At 40.5% G+C, this 15,834-nt stretch overlaps 1 protein-coding gene across 10 annotated transcripts in view; it reads right to left on the minus strand.

Annotated features, from left to right (window-relative positions):
* Positions 1–15,834, minus strand: part of LARP4B (La ribonucleoprotein 4B) — a 114,794-nt gene that overhangs the window by 13,132 nt on the left and 85,828 nt on the right. For 9 of the 10 annotated variants that reach the window (XM_032266114.1, XM_032266113.1, XM_032266116.1 and 6 more), the window contains 6 exons: positions 11,470–11,573; positions 7,257–7,367; positions 6,081–6,134; positions 5,785–5,994; positions 2,265–2,371; positions 1,571–1,822 (listed from right to left, as the gene is read on the minus strand). In XM_032266114.1, coding sequence (XP_032122005.1) covers positions 1,571–1,822; positions 2,265–2,371; positions 5,785–5,994; positions 6,081–6,134; positions 7,257–7,367; positions 11,470–11,573 — 838 coding nt within the window. The remainder of the gene's footprint in view (positions 1–1,570; positions 1,823–2,264; positions 2,372–5,784; positions 5,995–6,080; positions 6,135–7,256; positions 7,368–11,469; positions 11,574–15,834) is intronic. The other variant, XM_032266115.1, reaches the window with a different exon arrangement.

Here is a 15,834-nt window from a genome sequence, read left to right on the forward strand (position 1 = left end):
CTCATTTGCCAGGAAGCTTCTAGTGATGCTCTTATGAACAGGGCATGCTGAAGGGCGCAGGAGGCTGAGGCCAAGGACCTTGTCCGACTAGTCTGCTTCCTTTCACACCATGCCCAAAACTGATGCCCCTCATAGGGAGCCGGATGGCTTTGATGAGTGGGGCTCTGCCCGAACTCTGAGACGCAGCTCTACAGGCCCCCTTTCTCCAAGCTTCTGGGCCCTAAGAACCCCAAACTAAGCCCCAGGGATAAGAGCTGCTCCCTGAAGTCGCTGACTCTGCATGACACAGTAGGCCCCTTTTGGCTTTGCATCTCCAAGGCCTGTTAAGCCAATCTGACGCCGTGTTTCCTGTGAGACACAGCCCAGTGCTGGCTCTCCCCAACCACGGCACCTTCCTACGCCACTGCGCAATCCCTGCAGGGCCTCCCATGTGCTCATTTAATCACCACAGGCAGGAAATGAGATGCTTCTCATGCCTCTTTATGTTGAATTCTCACTGCACAGGGCACGCGCACTGTAGCAGGTGGGAAGAGGAGCTTGCGCATGAGGCATGGCGCTGTGCACTTTGTGTACAGAAAACTTAGCAAAGCTCAGGAAGTCGAGTCACTTGCTTGTCACTTATGAGAGGAAACTCCTGATGGTCCTTATCAAGGCAAGGACTGAGAAGACTAACTGGCCTGATCAACAATGGTCACGTGAAGTGGCTCACACCTGTTATGCCAGCACTATGGAAGATGAAGGCGGGAGAATGGCTCTAGGCCAGGAGTTTGAGACCAGCCTGGGCAGCACAGTGAGACCCTGCATCTACAAAAAACTTTAAAAACAGCCAGGCAAAAAAAAAATAAAATAAGATAAAAAAATAAAAAAGACTCAGGGTGGGGGGGGGGGTCAAACACACAAACAAAAAAAGCCAGGCATGGTGTTGTGGATCTGAAGTCCTAGCTACTCAGCATGCTGAGGCAACAGGATTGCTTGAACCTAGGAGTTCAAGGCTGCAGTGAGTCATGATCACACCACTGTACCCCAGTCTGGGCAACAGAGCAAGACCCTGTCAAAAAAACAAAATCAAAAACCTGCTACAGTCTTGATGCCCCCCCCAAAATTAAACAAAACCAAAAACAGTGGGCAGAGAGCACAGCCACGACCCATCCTGGCTGGTCTCAACGTGGATGAGATGGGACTTGGTTACCTGCTCCAGTCTCCACCTGCAGTGCTGCTGCACACTCGGCTGGAGGGCGCCAGGCCAGGAGCCATGGGGCAGAGCCTGGACGCCGCCCTCACAGAGGGGCCTGGTGAGCCAGGGACACTGCTAAGGGAAGACTGCAGGCACACAGGGTGGAGTCTACGATATCTACAATATCTAAAATATCTACAGTTCTCACTGAGCTACTTTATAATACAAAAAAGGTGAAGCCATTTAAGTCTCAGCAATTACATAAATCCCTTTATGTTTATAGCCTTCTGTTAGATTTAGCAATATTTAAAGACAATTATAAAACATATCTAAATTAAAGAATTTCTAAAATATTAGTAGTTTATGATGGTACACAGTAGCTGCTCAACAACTCACCTTCCCCTCCCTAAACCAGGAGAGGATTCAAGACTGCTTGGCTCCACACGCCCAGGTGCAGCCTCTCTCTTGGCGTATGCTGAAGGGTTTTGTATCCGTGTTCTAGTTTGACCTGCTTGCCTTGTTTGTGGACTCCGGACACCATTAATTAATCGATCTGCAGTGAAGTTAAATATTGAAGGACTTTCTAATAACCCAGGTCCTCTCTCTGCACTAGGAATCGCATGGCGCAAATGAGATTTACTAGGATTCCTGTAAATAAAAATGGTTTCATGTGTTCAGTTATAAAACGATCAAGGTATTATATAACACGCATACTGACATGGACTATTTAAGCTGAAATCTGCCGTTTAATAAAAACAGGCTTTGGAATGGTTAACCCATAACGTATAGGATAATGCAAATCTATTAACAATGTGCCACCATCCTGCTTAGCTGATTTTCAGTCCAGGCCCAAACTGAAGGCAGGCACATTTAATGTGTACAAGTTGCCCCAAAGCCTCCTCTGAGAGAATCTATCCTTTGAGCAGGCACCCATGGCAGACTGTGGTGCTCAGTCTTTACAGAATATAGCTGTGTGCTTTTGGCAGCTCTGTCTGCAAGGAGCAGGACTAGTGATCAAAGCTCTCTCATCCCAGCTCTGGAAGGGCAGTAGGGTAAAGCCCAAAATCGCTAGGACTACCTCGGAACTTGCCTGCTTCGAGGAGGATACTGTCTGAGGGAAGTCAGAGGAGACGCTGCAGGCTTGAACGTTGGAGACGTAAATCCATTTATAAATCCAGTATTTGGAAATGGAGTTACCTAGATTCATTTGAAAACAGACAAGTAAATAAACTAAAAAACAGACTTCAATTTGATTAATACCAACAAATCTGTGGAAACCGAGTACATTTCTTGATCTTGTCAGGGTCATGACCCACGTTGAGACATGTATCTTATAATTTTAATGGATGTTGTTTAGAACAACCAATGGGTGTTGTTTAGAAGTAGGCTAGAGCTTTTCTACATCCTTTCAGCCAATCGTTGCAAAAATCCAGTGAGGAGGAGGAACGACACACACGGAAGCTGGCACTGAGAGGAGAGTCGTGGTCAAGACTGCGTGGGCTCCAACAGGTGTTGTGACCTTTGACACATCAGTCTGAAAAAGTCCAAAGGCTGTACTATCTCCATTACTGGCAGGAAGTCAACAGTTCTTGATTCCTGATGGCTTTAATACAACTTCTCAACGTCCTGAAGCTCAGGGACACCTGCACACTTACTGCTGCTCATTCAGCTTCATATACCCACAGCCTTGGACAGCGCTTTTACCTTTGCCTCGACACAAGTCCTGCTCTGCAGATCAGGGTATTTTCAGATCATCATTATTCCCTAAGTCACAAGGTAAGTATGGCATGCAAATATACTGACATAAGATTCAGAAGAGCGTTAGAAAGATCACAGAACCTCTAAAAGATCTTAAGTAGTTAAAAATATTAAGCATAGAATTTTAAGTATTGGTGAACTATTTCTAAAATCTAGACACATACAAAAATGAAATAAAACTTAGTGTTAAAACAGTTCCTTTAAAAAAAAAAAAAAAAAAAGAGATCAATCACTCTAATTCTCTGGCTTCTGGACCCATGGTTTCCAGTACGTTCTGAATCACTGACATTTTGCTCCTAATGCTCCTGACGCAGGGCACTTAGTTCCTGAGGGCCTTCCAGTCCACACCTTCCATGTCACTAAAGTAACAGAGATACACATAGACCCCCTTCTTGTATGGGAAAAAAAAAAGAAAAAGAAATACAAAAGGAAAAAAGCAAGTAATTCTCCTTAATTAGAGCTAACTGGAAGATAGAACAGAAAAAGAGTATTAGAGATAGTTTAGGACCAAAATAACATCATACAAAAGGGGAACACTTAAAACTTCATTAGAATCTCCAATTTGCTACTTGAGAAACTCTATATTCTGTAAGAATCAAGCTATTTAAAAATAAATCACACAAGAAGAGTCCTTAATGTAGACTTAGATATCAGGCTGTAAATCATGGCAAGAGCAGTGAAGACTAATCATTTCATGAAAGGCATTTTACAGGCAGAGCCCTGATATTCAAGTAATTTTGCTCAAGCTAAAAAATAAAATTGGTCATATATAAAAAAAAGTTGATTATTAACACAATAACTTCCTATTATAACTTGTTGGGGATTAATAGGCATGATCTCTTCGGCTGCAGAACAAGGGACACACGTTTTAGAGCAAGTGAAAGGCTGCGATGGAGAACCCAGTTTCACAGACCCAGAGCAGGACCAGGCGGCTGTCACACGCCACAAGGACAACGCACAAGACAAGACAAGGCCGTAAACTGATCCAGGACCCCACGAAATCCCAGTCAGCGTCAATCATGATTAAAGAAATGAGAGAAGCACCTGCTGCAGGAAGAATGAAATAGGACAAGCATGGCAAGCCACGTGCGGGGATGATTCTTCAACTGCCAGAGCCTACGGACTCAAGTCCCTCTGAGGTTCTCTCGTGATATGTTTTTGGGAAAAAGAAGTATTCAGCTATGTGTTCACTTTTACAGAATGTACTACTTCAAAAAACCAGAAACTTTTCTTACCATTAGGATTTACTCAAAAGAGACAGAAGGAACTTTGCCAAAGGTTCTTCTACTACAGTTGTTCCAGACTCAGGAGGAGACGGGGAACCTCTGAAAATCTCTCTTGACACATCCTGTCCCTGCCTGCCCTTCACATGGCCGTAGGACCTATTTTCTATTTTTTTTTTCTTTTATAAGAAGCGGGGTTTCACCATGTTCGCCAGGCTGGTCTTGAACTCCTGACCTCAGGTGATCCGCCTGCCTCAGCCTCCCAAGGTGTTAGGATTACAGGTGTAAGCCACTGCGCCAGGCCAGGACCTATTTTCTAAATGGAGTATGGTTTCATTTCTCTGCTTAGAAACCTTAGACAACTTCCCACAGCACCAGGCCAAAGCACACATGCCTCAGAATAGCTAAGCACCTGCACAGTTAGGCCTGGAAACATCCAGCTGGCTCCCGAACTCCCTGCCACCTATCTACGCTTCAGCTCAGACGCCCACAAATCCATGACCATCTTCTGTTCATGCAACTTCTCTTTGATTCCTTCTGAAAAAACTCAACCTGAAAAGCTCGACCTGGATTACAACACGATCCCTGACGACACTGTCGGTTTCTGGTATTCTGTACCTGTGCCTCCCTGGCATGCTTGATTTTCCAGCCTGAGTTGTTTCATGGACCCTTATTTTTACTCTCCAGTGTACACAGGCGCTGTTTTCTCAAGTTCTCTCTGCTCTGAACCTACCCTCCTTTCCCGCCTGTCAGCAGTGATGTCCCTGCACATCTGGGTGCCTGACTCCCAACCACCGGATGATCCTGAGGGACCACCAAGTCTTTTCCTGACTTAGTCTACAGCAAAACCCTGGACACGAACTCTTTTCAAAGCTAGTAACTCAATTTCTGCTTTCTGACCATAACCTTCTATGTATTCTACCCTTCGATCTCTCTAATTGCAACTAACCTGCATTGCTACCTCATGCAAACCACTAGTCCATAAACCATCTTCACTTCTTAACCTAGACTTCAGTTTCAAGGACATGCTTATCAGTGTACTGCTGACTCTCATACATCCAGAGCCACCAAACTCATGCTAATTCCCACCAAAGACCCGCCTGATCTTTCAAGCATCTATAGCAGCACACACAGAGAAAATGTCTAGACCCAGTACAGACTCAGGAATGCCAACCACGGGCCTTCACAAAGGCCAAAATCTATAAAAAATTAATCATGTCAACCAACTCTAAGGCTGTTGAGAAGTGAGTAAAATAAGGCTGGTGAGACAGCAGGCCTTCTTGTCCTTGCTGTCAAAAGCCTATTCAACCCCTCTTCCACCTCAGTCAGTCCCCCTTGCACTGTCCTCCGTGTGGCGGACACAGGGTACATTACAGCTCTTAGCGAATTCTGTGTCTTGCTAAGAGGTGCGTCAAGAGGGGAGAAGGGCTGGGCAAGGACTGTGAGCCCAGCAATCCAACGTTCTTTATGTACAAGCTCTGTTCTCAGCTAAATTTAAAATCCCCCACATAACTTGAAGGTCTCTTTTACTATGTCAGACTGCACACGTGTCCGGCTTCCTATTAGATGAGGATTCAAGTATCTAGCATAGTGTCTACAACATAAATTCCAAGTAACGAAAAGACTTACCAAGGGTGGGTCGAGATAGCTGTGTGTTGCTGACCACGTCTGGGGCGTGATCAGGCTGTACAGAGGGAACTGTTGCTGGGGGCTGTACATGGGAGGGAAGTAGAACGATGTCGCGTAGCGCTGCTGGGCGTACAGGCTCACGTCCAGGGGTCTAAATCCATTCTTTGGCAAAAATGTGTTTATAGCTATCGCCTTTGCTTTAATCCGCGCCTGTTTGAAAATATGCAAGTTTCTATTCGAATACTTAAGAACACCAATTTGCAAATAAACCAAGTATAACCAATGGTCTTGCTTACCTTAATTGGTTTTCCTTGAAAAGTTTTGACTTCTTCTCGAAGGTATTTATAAGCCTAACGGCAAAATAAAGTGCAAAGTTCCATTCAATTAACCTTATGAATAAGATGCACGAATAATTCACTCAGTAGCTCAAACAGGGAAATATATAATTAAATTACGGTGAACAGAACCTAGAATAACGATTCTTGACACTCCCTGGGTCACAGATCCCTTAAAATAACGGTATAAGAGCTATGTAATGTATACCCCAAATTCTCACAAACAAGATTATATACAATTTTCTAAGTATTAATGGATACCACAGAAGTCTCCCAAAGACCACTGGCTAAGAATCTTGATCTGGCGGAAAATGATGAATACTTAGTTCCTGGCATGAATCCCAATTTCAGGTTAGGAGTATGCAGTTCAGGAAATACCAGACAGGAAGGAAAAGGGTTATGATCATAACATTCAGAAGTCATTCTTTACATATCTCCTTGTTCTTCTCCACATTAATTCTACATTAAACCCCTATAAAACTGTGAAGGCTCTGCATCTCTGATGCAATCTCGTCTGACCACATTTGCCATGCAGACTAGCAGAGCTCACACTCTGCTCCACAAACATGGTTATCTTCCATTCCCCTTTCCCCCTTCCATCCAATTAAAACCCATCTTTCAGGTTTCTGTGTTTTCTTTTCGGAACCCCAGACATTGTTTATACCATTTAATACTTTATATAATATATGTGTTAGTTTCCCCACAAATAAGACGCTTCCCTTAAGGGGAGGAAAACTACTAACCCCTTACATCTCCTTACAGAGCTTACTTCTCAATACCATTAAAAGCATCTTCCAGCATACAATGATGTCCGCTGGAAGATGAAGATTAAGTTCAAATTTCCCCGCAAACACTTTGCAATTAGTGAAACTTTTCTCTGCCCAGACAGAAGAACAAAACTGATTTTCCAAGGTTGCTTTGCTTACAATGTTCTTAGAAAGTCACATGCTTTTTATATTACTATAAAAACTGTCTATACAAAGACATTCATTTAAGTTTCTACAACTTGGTTTCCTCTGCCGATTATATTGCAACTTCCCATCACAAGTCAACTCAATGGCAAGTAGTCCCCACAGGTACCAATACCAAAGACAGGTGAACTATGCACTTCATACGGTGACGGTAGAAAGAACTTACCTGTTGTGCATCAGCTTCTGTTTCAAATGTAATAAACCAATTATCATTATAGGCAAATTCACAGTTTATAAATTTCGGTAAATTATCTCCTTTAAATAGTGCTTCTACTTCCTAAGGGAAATAGAGATGTTAGAAATTAATTTTCAACAATGCCACTTTTCATCCTCACCAAAAATTTTCTTAACAAATGCATTCTCTTAAGGAGCTATTCTTACACAAAGTCTAACATACCATGATGCCTAGTAAATCTGTCTTCCGAAAAGGATGAGGATTCAGTGGGGCTTCCAGAATCAGAATCACAATGCCATAGAGAAAAACAGTTACACAACCTACAGCTTCTCCTACTCTCAAGACACCGTTGAGCAAATTAATGTGAAAACCATCACATCATTTTCTGGGCTAATTGTATGACTTAAAAAAAATAAAAGGTAATTTAAGAAAAAAAAATTGCTTGGACTTTTGTTTCTAACCACGATGAGCTAGATTCACTCTCCCAGATGCGTCAATTTAAAAACCAAAGAAAAAATACATGAAGTAACGGTTTCAGGCCCTGAACCCCAGGCAGTACCTGAGTGTGATCCCCGAGAGGGACATGAACAAGAACAAGGCGGGTGGCCCTCAGTGCCTGGGCTGCAGAGACGGCAGGGTGAACCTGCAGATGGCCTTCCCCACATCTTCAGCCTGGAGGATGAGAGGGAGCAAGCCCAGAGCAGGCTCACCCAGAGAGGAACGGTTTGTTTTCCCAGTAGCCAAAATGGAAAATTCTCCTAAATCCACAGGATAGCAGGGACAGTACTCAGAAGAGCACTGCTTCAGCAGTGGGGAAAAAGAGCCCTAGAGAAAAGGCTGTTCTGATTCTACCTAACATGTTGGTTCCAATTAATTTAACTACATTTCAAAACAAAGCTCAAGAATGTTTATCAAGAATGTTTATTAAAATGCAAAATATTCCATAAAGTAAAACACTTACTATATATACATTTCATAGTCCATAAAAGGAAAGACTAAGCATATTAAATATATATGGGAGATTTTTTTTTTATAAAAGACCCAAAGTAACTTCACTGGAGATGAAAAACACAATGTCTGAAATTAAAACTACACTAAGTAAGATCAACAGCTGACTAAACACTTTCTGAAGAAAAGACAAAAGGGAGAACATTTAACAAAATAATGGCTCGATAAATTTCAAGTACCAGAAGCTTGAAAACTATACCAAAGCGTATTGCAATCAATTTGCTTAAAACCAGTAATAAAATCTTCACAGCAGCCAGAGAAGACTTATCACATACAGAAGGATGGAGATAACAACCACCACAGAAAACTTATACCAGAATAGAGAATATCTTTAAAACACAGAAAGGGAGGAAAAAACCCCATCAATCCAGAAATCCATATGCAGCAAAAATATCTTTCATAAATAAGGGTGAAATAAAGGTTTTCCAAACATAGTAAAGCTGAAAAAAAAATTCATCACCGGCAGACCTGTCCAAGACATGCTAAAGGAATAACCAGGCAGAAGGAAAGTCCAGATGGACATAAAGCACTGTAAATGGTAAATATTGAATAAATATAAAACACGTTTTTCTTATTTTTAATCTAAGAAATGACTTGTTTAAAGCAAACATAACAACGATGTATTGTGAGGCTTATGACTAGATAGAATTAGAATGTATGACAACAGCATAGGTCAGAAGTGGAGAATGGGAGCGCATGGCTGGACGGTAAAGAGGCAAGGTGCTCTGTGAATTACACAGAGTCTAGTCAAATTAGGGGGTCAGCTAAAAACCCTAAAGCAGGGGCGTCCAATCTTTTGGCTTCCCTAGGCCACATTGTAAGTAGAAGAACTGTCTTGGGCCACACATAAAATATACTAATGATAACTGATGAGCTTTAAAAAAAAAAAAAAAAAAATCTCACAATGTTTTAAGAAAGCGGATGAGTTGTGTTGGGCCGCATAGGGTTGGAGAGGCATGCCCTAAAGCACCATTAAATAACAAAAAACAAAGAGTTATACCTAATAAGCCAAAAAAAAAAAAAAAGAAGATAAAAATATACATTTAATCCCAAACAAAAGGAGCAAGAGTGGCTATATTCATACCAGATTTCAGAGGAAAAACAGCACCAGGAAAAGAAGGGCCATCCCATAAAAAATTACTAGCCAGGTACACTTCAAAAAGTACAAAAGGAATTGAACAACCAAAATGAACTACAAAAATGATTTCCAGGGATTCTAATACCTTATGTTGTTGTCTCATCTCTGGCAAATGCTTACTTGTTAAAAGATAAAACACACACACACACACACACACACACACACACATCAATGCAAAAGTCATACTTGACTAATGGTAAATTAGGATTATGACTTTTAAACTCAACCAATAATACTTTAAGGCCACTAGACTATCAATCTACTGGTGGCAAAAATGGTTTACTCCTCTGCCTCTGGGAAAATCCTACTTTTAAGAAACTCAGAATCAGTATTTAAAATGTACTAATCACTGACAAGCACCTAGTTACATCTAAGGAAGAATCTTCTGGAAACTCCTGGCCTACACTTCTAAGACCCAGTAGAAGGGTGTTATAGAGTCTTTGGGAACTTATTTTTTTTCTTATGTGGATTGTTTTGGCCTACTTATTTTCCTTCCCTTTTGTCCACAACTTTTAATTTTTATTGAAGAGTTTTCTTTAAGCCTTCTCAAGACTTTCATTGCTCAAGTTTTGCAACAGACATTAAGGTCAGCAGTTTTGAATAACAGAACTCCAAAATCAATGTCCACTGTTAAATGCAAAAAATTCTTCTTGGTTAAAGTTTTATAAACATTTCAAGTCTTAAAAATTAGGATCTATGTTTTAAATATTACTTTGAATTAATACAGATGTCCAAATTAGCCATAAGAAATATGCTTGTCCGTCATATTCAGACCCTTAATAAAATATGTATATATATATTTTTATATTTTTATATATATATATATTATCCTGAATTCTTTTTTTCCACATATTAGAACTAGTGAAGACAGCCTGTGTTGAAAAGAAGGTAAAACTTGCTAGAAAAAGACCATACTTATATGAGAGTTATAGAATTTCTTATGCTAGGCAGACAACGTGGTTGGAATCCTAACCTTTGTCACATGCGAGAACTGTTTTCCTTAAAAAAAAAAAAAAACCCTCACACACACTAACCCACTTGTACCGAAAAACTAAATCTTGGAAGCCTGAGCAGCAATGTCGATTTGCTCTACAGAGAAGGTGTGTGGGAAGATGCAGCATGAATGACTGAGGCTGAAATCATGTGAGATGTCAGACGAATAACAAACCAGGATTCCTGTGTTCTGCGAGTCCCGAGACGGCAGATTCCCTTTTCTGAGGCAGAATAAACTACGTTCCCAGCACCTGACATGAAGACTGGACTTTATGATCTCAAGCGTAACCATCAGTGTGTTTACTACACAAAGCAACTTAGTTTAGGCATTTGGGCAAATAGCAGATTTTACAGCAACATATAACAGTAGATTGCTTTTCATTACTTTTAAGCTATCAAATACCATGGTTCCCTAAAATTACTGCCCAAGTTACTGGTTCTCTAAGAGTGGCTGTGCTGGCTTGGACTAGGCCACACTGGTGGCTCAGAGTTATTCACAATGTCCCTCTGTCATAAAAATACTTGTTTTGAAAGTTATTGATCACAAAAGTGCTCTTTATCGTGATTTGTGCGTTTACTAATCTTTTTTTTTTTTTGAGACAGAGTTTCACTCATGTTACCCAGGCTGGAGTGCCATGCCCAGCTAATGTTTTGTATTTTTAGTAGAGACGGGGTTTCACCATGTTGACCAGGATGGTCTCGATATCTTGACCTCGTGATCCACCCGCCTCGGCCTCCCAAAGTGCTGGGATTACAGGCTTGAGCCACTGTGCCCGGCTAATCTTATTTTCTAAATATTTAAATGTGTTATTTTTAATTGCTATAGTAATGGATAAACCCTCACTATCTTTAGTATAAAGGAGTCCTGGGATCAAAAGGTTTGGGAGTCGTTGCCTCCTACTCTGTAACTCTCAGTGTGTGTAAATCCTGGGAAAACAGTATTAATAAGAATTCAGTCTACAAAATACACAGCCCCAAAAAAACATAAAAGTAAAAATAAAAATAAAAACCAACAAAGACCTTCAGGAAAACATCCAAGTAACCTTCAGTGGAGAAATTACTTACTTCCACAGGGGTAGATTCAGAGATTTCACGCAATATTACTATGCAGCGATTTTGATTTGGCCTTACTTTTTCTCCCTTTTCATCCACTTGGACTAAAGGCAAAGCTATAAAGAAAAGAAAAATCAATGGTAAAACAAAAATACTAAAATGTGATATGCCAGTGGAATGTGTTACACTGTATAGTATACTAAATAAGCTAAAGAAATCTGCAAACACTGGGCAAACTGTCAAAAATTTTGCTAGCCTAACACAAAAGGTTTAAACCAATCTCACCTGTTAAATTTTTCAAAACTATGGACATTTAAAAATCCTACAAGAGCTATAATGTATGCAAGAGTATGAAACAAAGGTTCTAAACCGGTCAAGTACTAAAGGCAGATTAAAATACAGGGTTAATGGCTTTCTCCTTTCCACAAGTACCTAAGATGAAATAATCTTGTCTTCTTATAACTGATTCGGTAAGCCCTTTGCTGGCTCGCTGATGATGCTCTCTTACCCAACGGCCAGGCATTGTTCACACTAGGGTGCTCACGTGGCTGCAGCAATAGGCCTAGTTTAGATTTTGCAGTTTTTACATAAACTTTTATTGTGTTCTGGTATCACATCTATGAAATTATGCAATGCACAGATTCGAGTCACGGCACGTAATGATCATAATTAGGGCTCAGAGGTGCCCACTGTTGCAAAGACGCAAACTAACAGCATCAGGAATGGAAATGGGCAACATCATTACAGGTTCTATCAACAGGAAAAAGATAACAATGGAATATTATAAAAAAGTTCACACTAATAAATTACATGAAATAGAAACATTTCTTTAAAGACACAAAACACCAAAGCTTACTCTACAAGAAAGGTAACTGGTGCATGACTATAACTTAGTTTTTATATCTTAATCTGACAAAAGATACCAAAGACTTGTATGCTGAAAAGTGCAAAACACTGCCAAGAGAACATTTTAAAGACCAAAATAACGACATACTCTGTGCTTGTTGGTTGTAAAACTTAACATTGGTAGAATCGGTAACTTCTTCTCAAGTAAATTTACAGAATCAATGCAATCCCAATAGAAACACAAACAGAACTTTTTGAAAAACTGTCACAATTATTCTAAAATTTATACACAAAAGCAAAACATGTAGGCAAACCACAACAAAGCTGGAGGATCCGTCCTACTTTAAGACTTAGTATAACATTACAGCGATCACGATACTACAATGTCTTTACTAAATCAGAAAAGTAATCAAGGGAATAGAACACATGTTCCAGAGATCAACACCCAGGTGCACGGGCAGTCAATACAAGGGCCCAGACACTCGTGGTGCTGTAACAGATGCACTCAGGATCCACACCCCATACCATGTACAAACATCAGCACAACACAGATCACAGACTCCAATGTTCAAATGTAAAACATAAAACTAATATAAGGAAAACTATCATAACCTTGGGCCAAGCAAAGATTTCTTATGTGCAACACCAAAAGCAAGATCTGTAACAGGAAAAAAATTAACAAATTAGACTATATAAAGAATTACTACTTCTGCTTCTTGAAAAACACTGATAGAACAACAACAACAACAAAACAGTTGTAGACTGAGAGAGCATATTTGTTAAACACGTGTGTGATAAGGACTTGTATCCAGAATACCTGAAATACATATTAACGTGCACACACATACATCGTTGACAATGTGATCAAGGAGCAAAGCAGCATCTTTTTCAATGAGTGGTGCTGAACTACTCGACATCCATATGCAGAAAATTAGTCCAGATGCAGACCTGGCGCCACCATTCATAAAAATTAACACAAAAGGAATCATGAACCTAAGTGTAAAATGCAAAACCATAAGTCGTACAAAACACAGGAGAAAATCTAGAAGACCTTGGGTCTGACAATAACTTTTTAGATACAACACCAAAGGCTTCATCCATGAAAAACTTCATTAACATTTAATACTTCTGTTCTGTGAAAGGCAATGTCAACTGGATGAGAAGACAAGCCATTGACAGATGGATAGTTGCAAAAGATACATCTGATAAAGGACTGTTAACATCAAAATACAAAAAAATCTAAAAACCTCAACAATAAGAAAATGAACAAACTTGGCTGGGCGTGGTGGCTCATGCCTGTAATCCCAGCACTTTAGAAGGCCAAGGTGGGCAGATCACGAGGTCAAGAGACTGAGACCATCCTAGCCAACATGATGAAACCCCATCTCTACTAAAAATACAAAAATTAGCTGGGCGTGGTAGAACACAACTGTAGTCCCAGCTACTCAGGAGGCTGAGGCAGGAGAAGCGCTTGAACTCGGGGGGTAGAGGTTGACGTGAGCTGAGATGGCGTCATTGTACTCCAGCCTGGGTAAGAAGAGCAAAACTTGAGAGAGAGAGAGAGAGAGAGAGATACAGAGAGAGAGAGAGATACAGAGAGGGGGGGGGAGAGGGAGAGAGAGAGAGAGAGAGAGAGAGAGAAAGAATATGCAAATTAAAACATCAATGAGATGCCACTGCATAACTATTAGAACGGCAAAAATCCAAAACAATGATACCAACAAATGCTGGCAAGGATGTAGAGCAATAGGAACTCTCATTCACTGCTGATGGGAATGCAAAGTGGTACATCCACTTTGGAAGACAATTTGGTGGTTTCTTATTAAACAAATCATATTTTTAGCGTATGATCTGGCAATTGTGCTCCTTGGTATTTATCCAAAGGTGCTAAAAAAATTAGGTCCATGCAAAACTCTGCACACAGAGTTTATAGCAACTTTACTCATAACTGCCAAAACTTGGAAGTAATCAAGATGTCCTTCAGTGGGTAGATGGATAAACAAACTGTGGGACATCCAGACAATTAACTATTATTCAACACTAAAGGAAATGCTCTATCAAGCCATGAAGACATGGAGGAACCTTCAACGTATATTGCTAAGTGAAAGAAGCCAATCTGAAAAGACTATGTCCTATAGGATTCCAACTCTACGACATTCTGGAAGGGATCAGTGGTTTCCAGTGATTAGGGGGAGGGAGGGATGAACAGGTGGTGCTCAGAGGATGTTTAGGTCAGCAAAATTATCCTATATAATACTGTAATGGTAGACACATGTCACAATACAGTTGTCCGAATCTACAGAATACACAACACGAAGTGAACCCTTATGCAAACTGTGGACTCCAGGTGATAATGATGTGTCAGTGTAGTTTCATCAGTTGTAAATGTTCCTCTGGTGGGGAATGTTCATAAGGGAAGAGGCCATACATGTGTGCAGGTACTATATGGGAGATGTCTCTACTTTGCTCAGTTTTGCTGTGAGTCTAAAACTGTTTTAAAAAATAAAGTCGACTTCTAAAGAAAGGACTCAATTGTTACTAAAACTAATAAAGTATGTGTGGGACTTCTTAACAGACACTTCTGCAAAGAAGAAAAAGGAAGGTAAATAAGCACATTAAAAAAATGCTCACCTTCATTAACCATTAGAGAAACGGAAGTGAAAACCTCAATAAGATACCACTATCCAGTTATTAGAAAACATAAAATTAACATGACTACATACCAAGCATCAGAAGTATATGGGGCAACTGGAGCTCTCATCCCTGCTGGTGGTGGCCAACTGTAAAATGGTCCAACCACTTTGGAAAACAGATGGGCAGTTTCAAAGTTAATCATACAGCTAACCACGCAATCCAGACATTCCGCTTCTGGTTATTTACCCGAGACAGAGGGAAGCACATGGTCACACAAAGACTTTTACACAAGTGTTCACAGCAATTTGTAGTGGTCAAAACCTGGCAATAACCTAAATGACTATAACTAGTAGGTGCATAAACCAACTGGGACTATCCACTCTAGAGGATACTTCCCAGCAAAAAGAAGTAATCACCTACTAATCCAGTAAACAAAAAAATAGTTATGCCTGACCAAAAGAAAGTGATATTGCATAATCGACTCCATTCACATCAAATTTGTAAACACTACAAACTAATCTGTAGTGACAGGAAGCAAATCAGTGGTTGCCGGGAGAGGGAGTAGAGAGGAAGCTTGGCGGGGGCAGGCTATGGTGGCTATGTTTGGTATTGTGATTGTGGTAGTTTCATGGGTGTATAAATATGCACACTTAGAATGTATAGTTTATGGTATGTAAATTCTACCTCCATACAGCAGGGGTGATACCCTCTGCACTTCACTCCTTGCCCAACTCACCTCCCCCCATGATGCGACAATGAATCCCATTATGCTTTCACACCACCTCTGTGCTCCTCTGAACCCACAAAAATCCCTGTGCTTCAGCTTTACACAACCCCAAGCTTTATATATATGGTATCATCTTGCACAAATTTGGAAACATGCTTTTATAAACATTC

This window comes from Sapajus apella, unplaced genomic scaffold (assembly GCF_009761245.1).
Source record: "Sapajus apella isolate SASKATOON/1434 unplaced genomic scaffold, GSC_monkey_1.0 scaffold155, whole genome shotgun sequence".
Classification (NCBI taxonomy): Eukaryota; Metazoa; Chordata; class Mammalia; order Primates; family Cebidae; genus Sapajus; species Sapajus apella.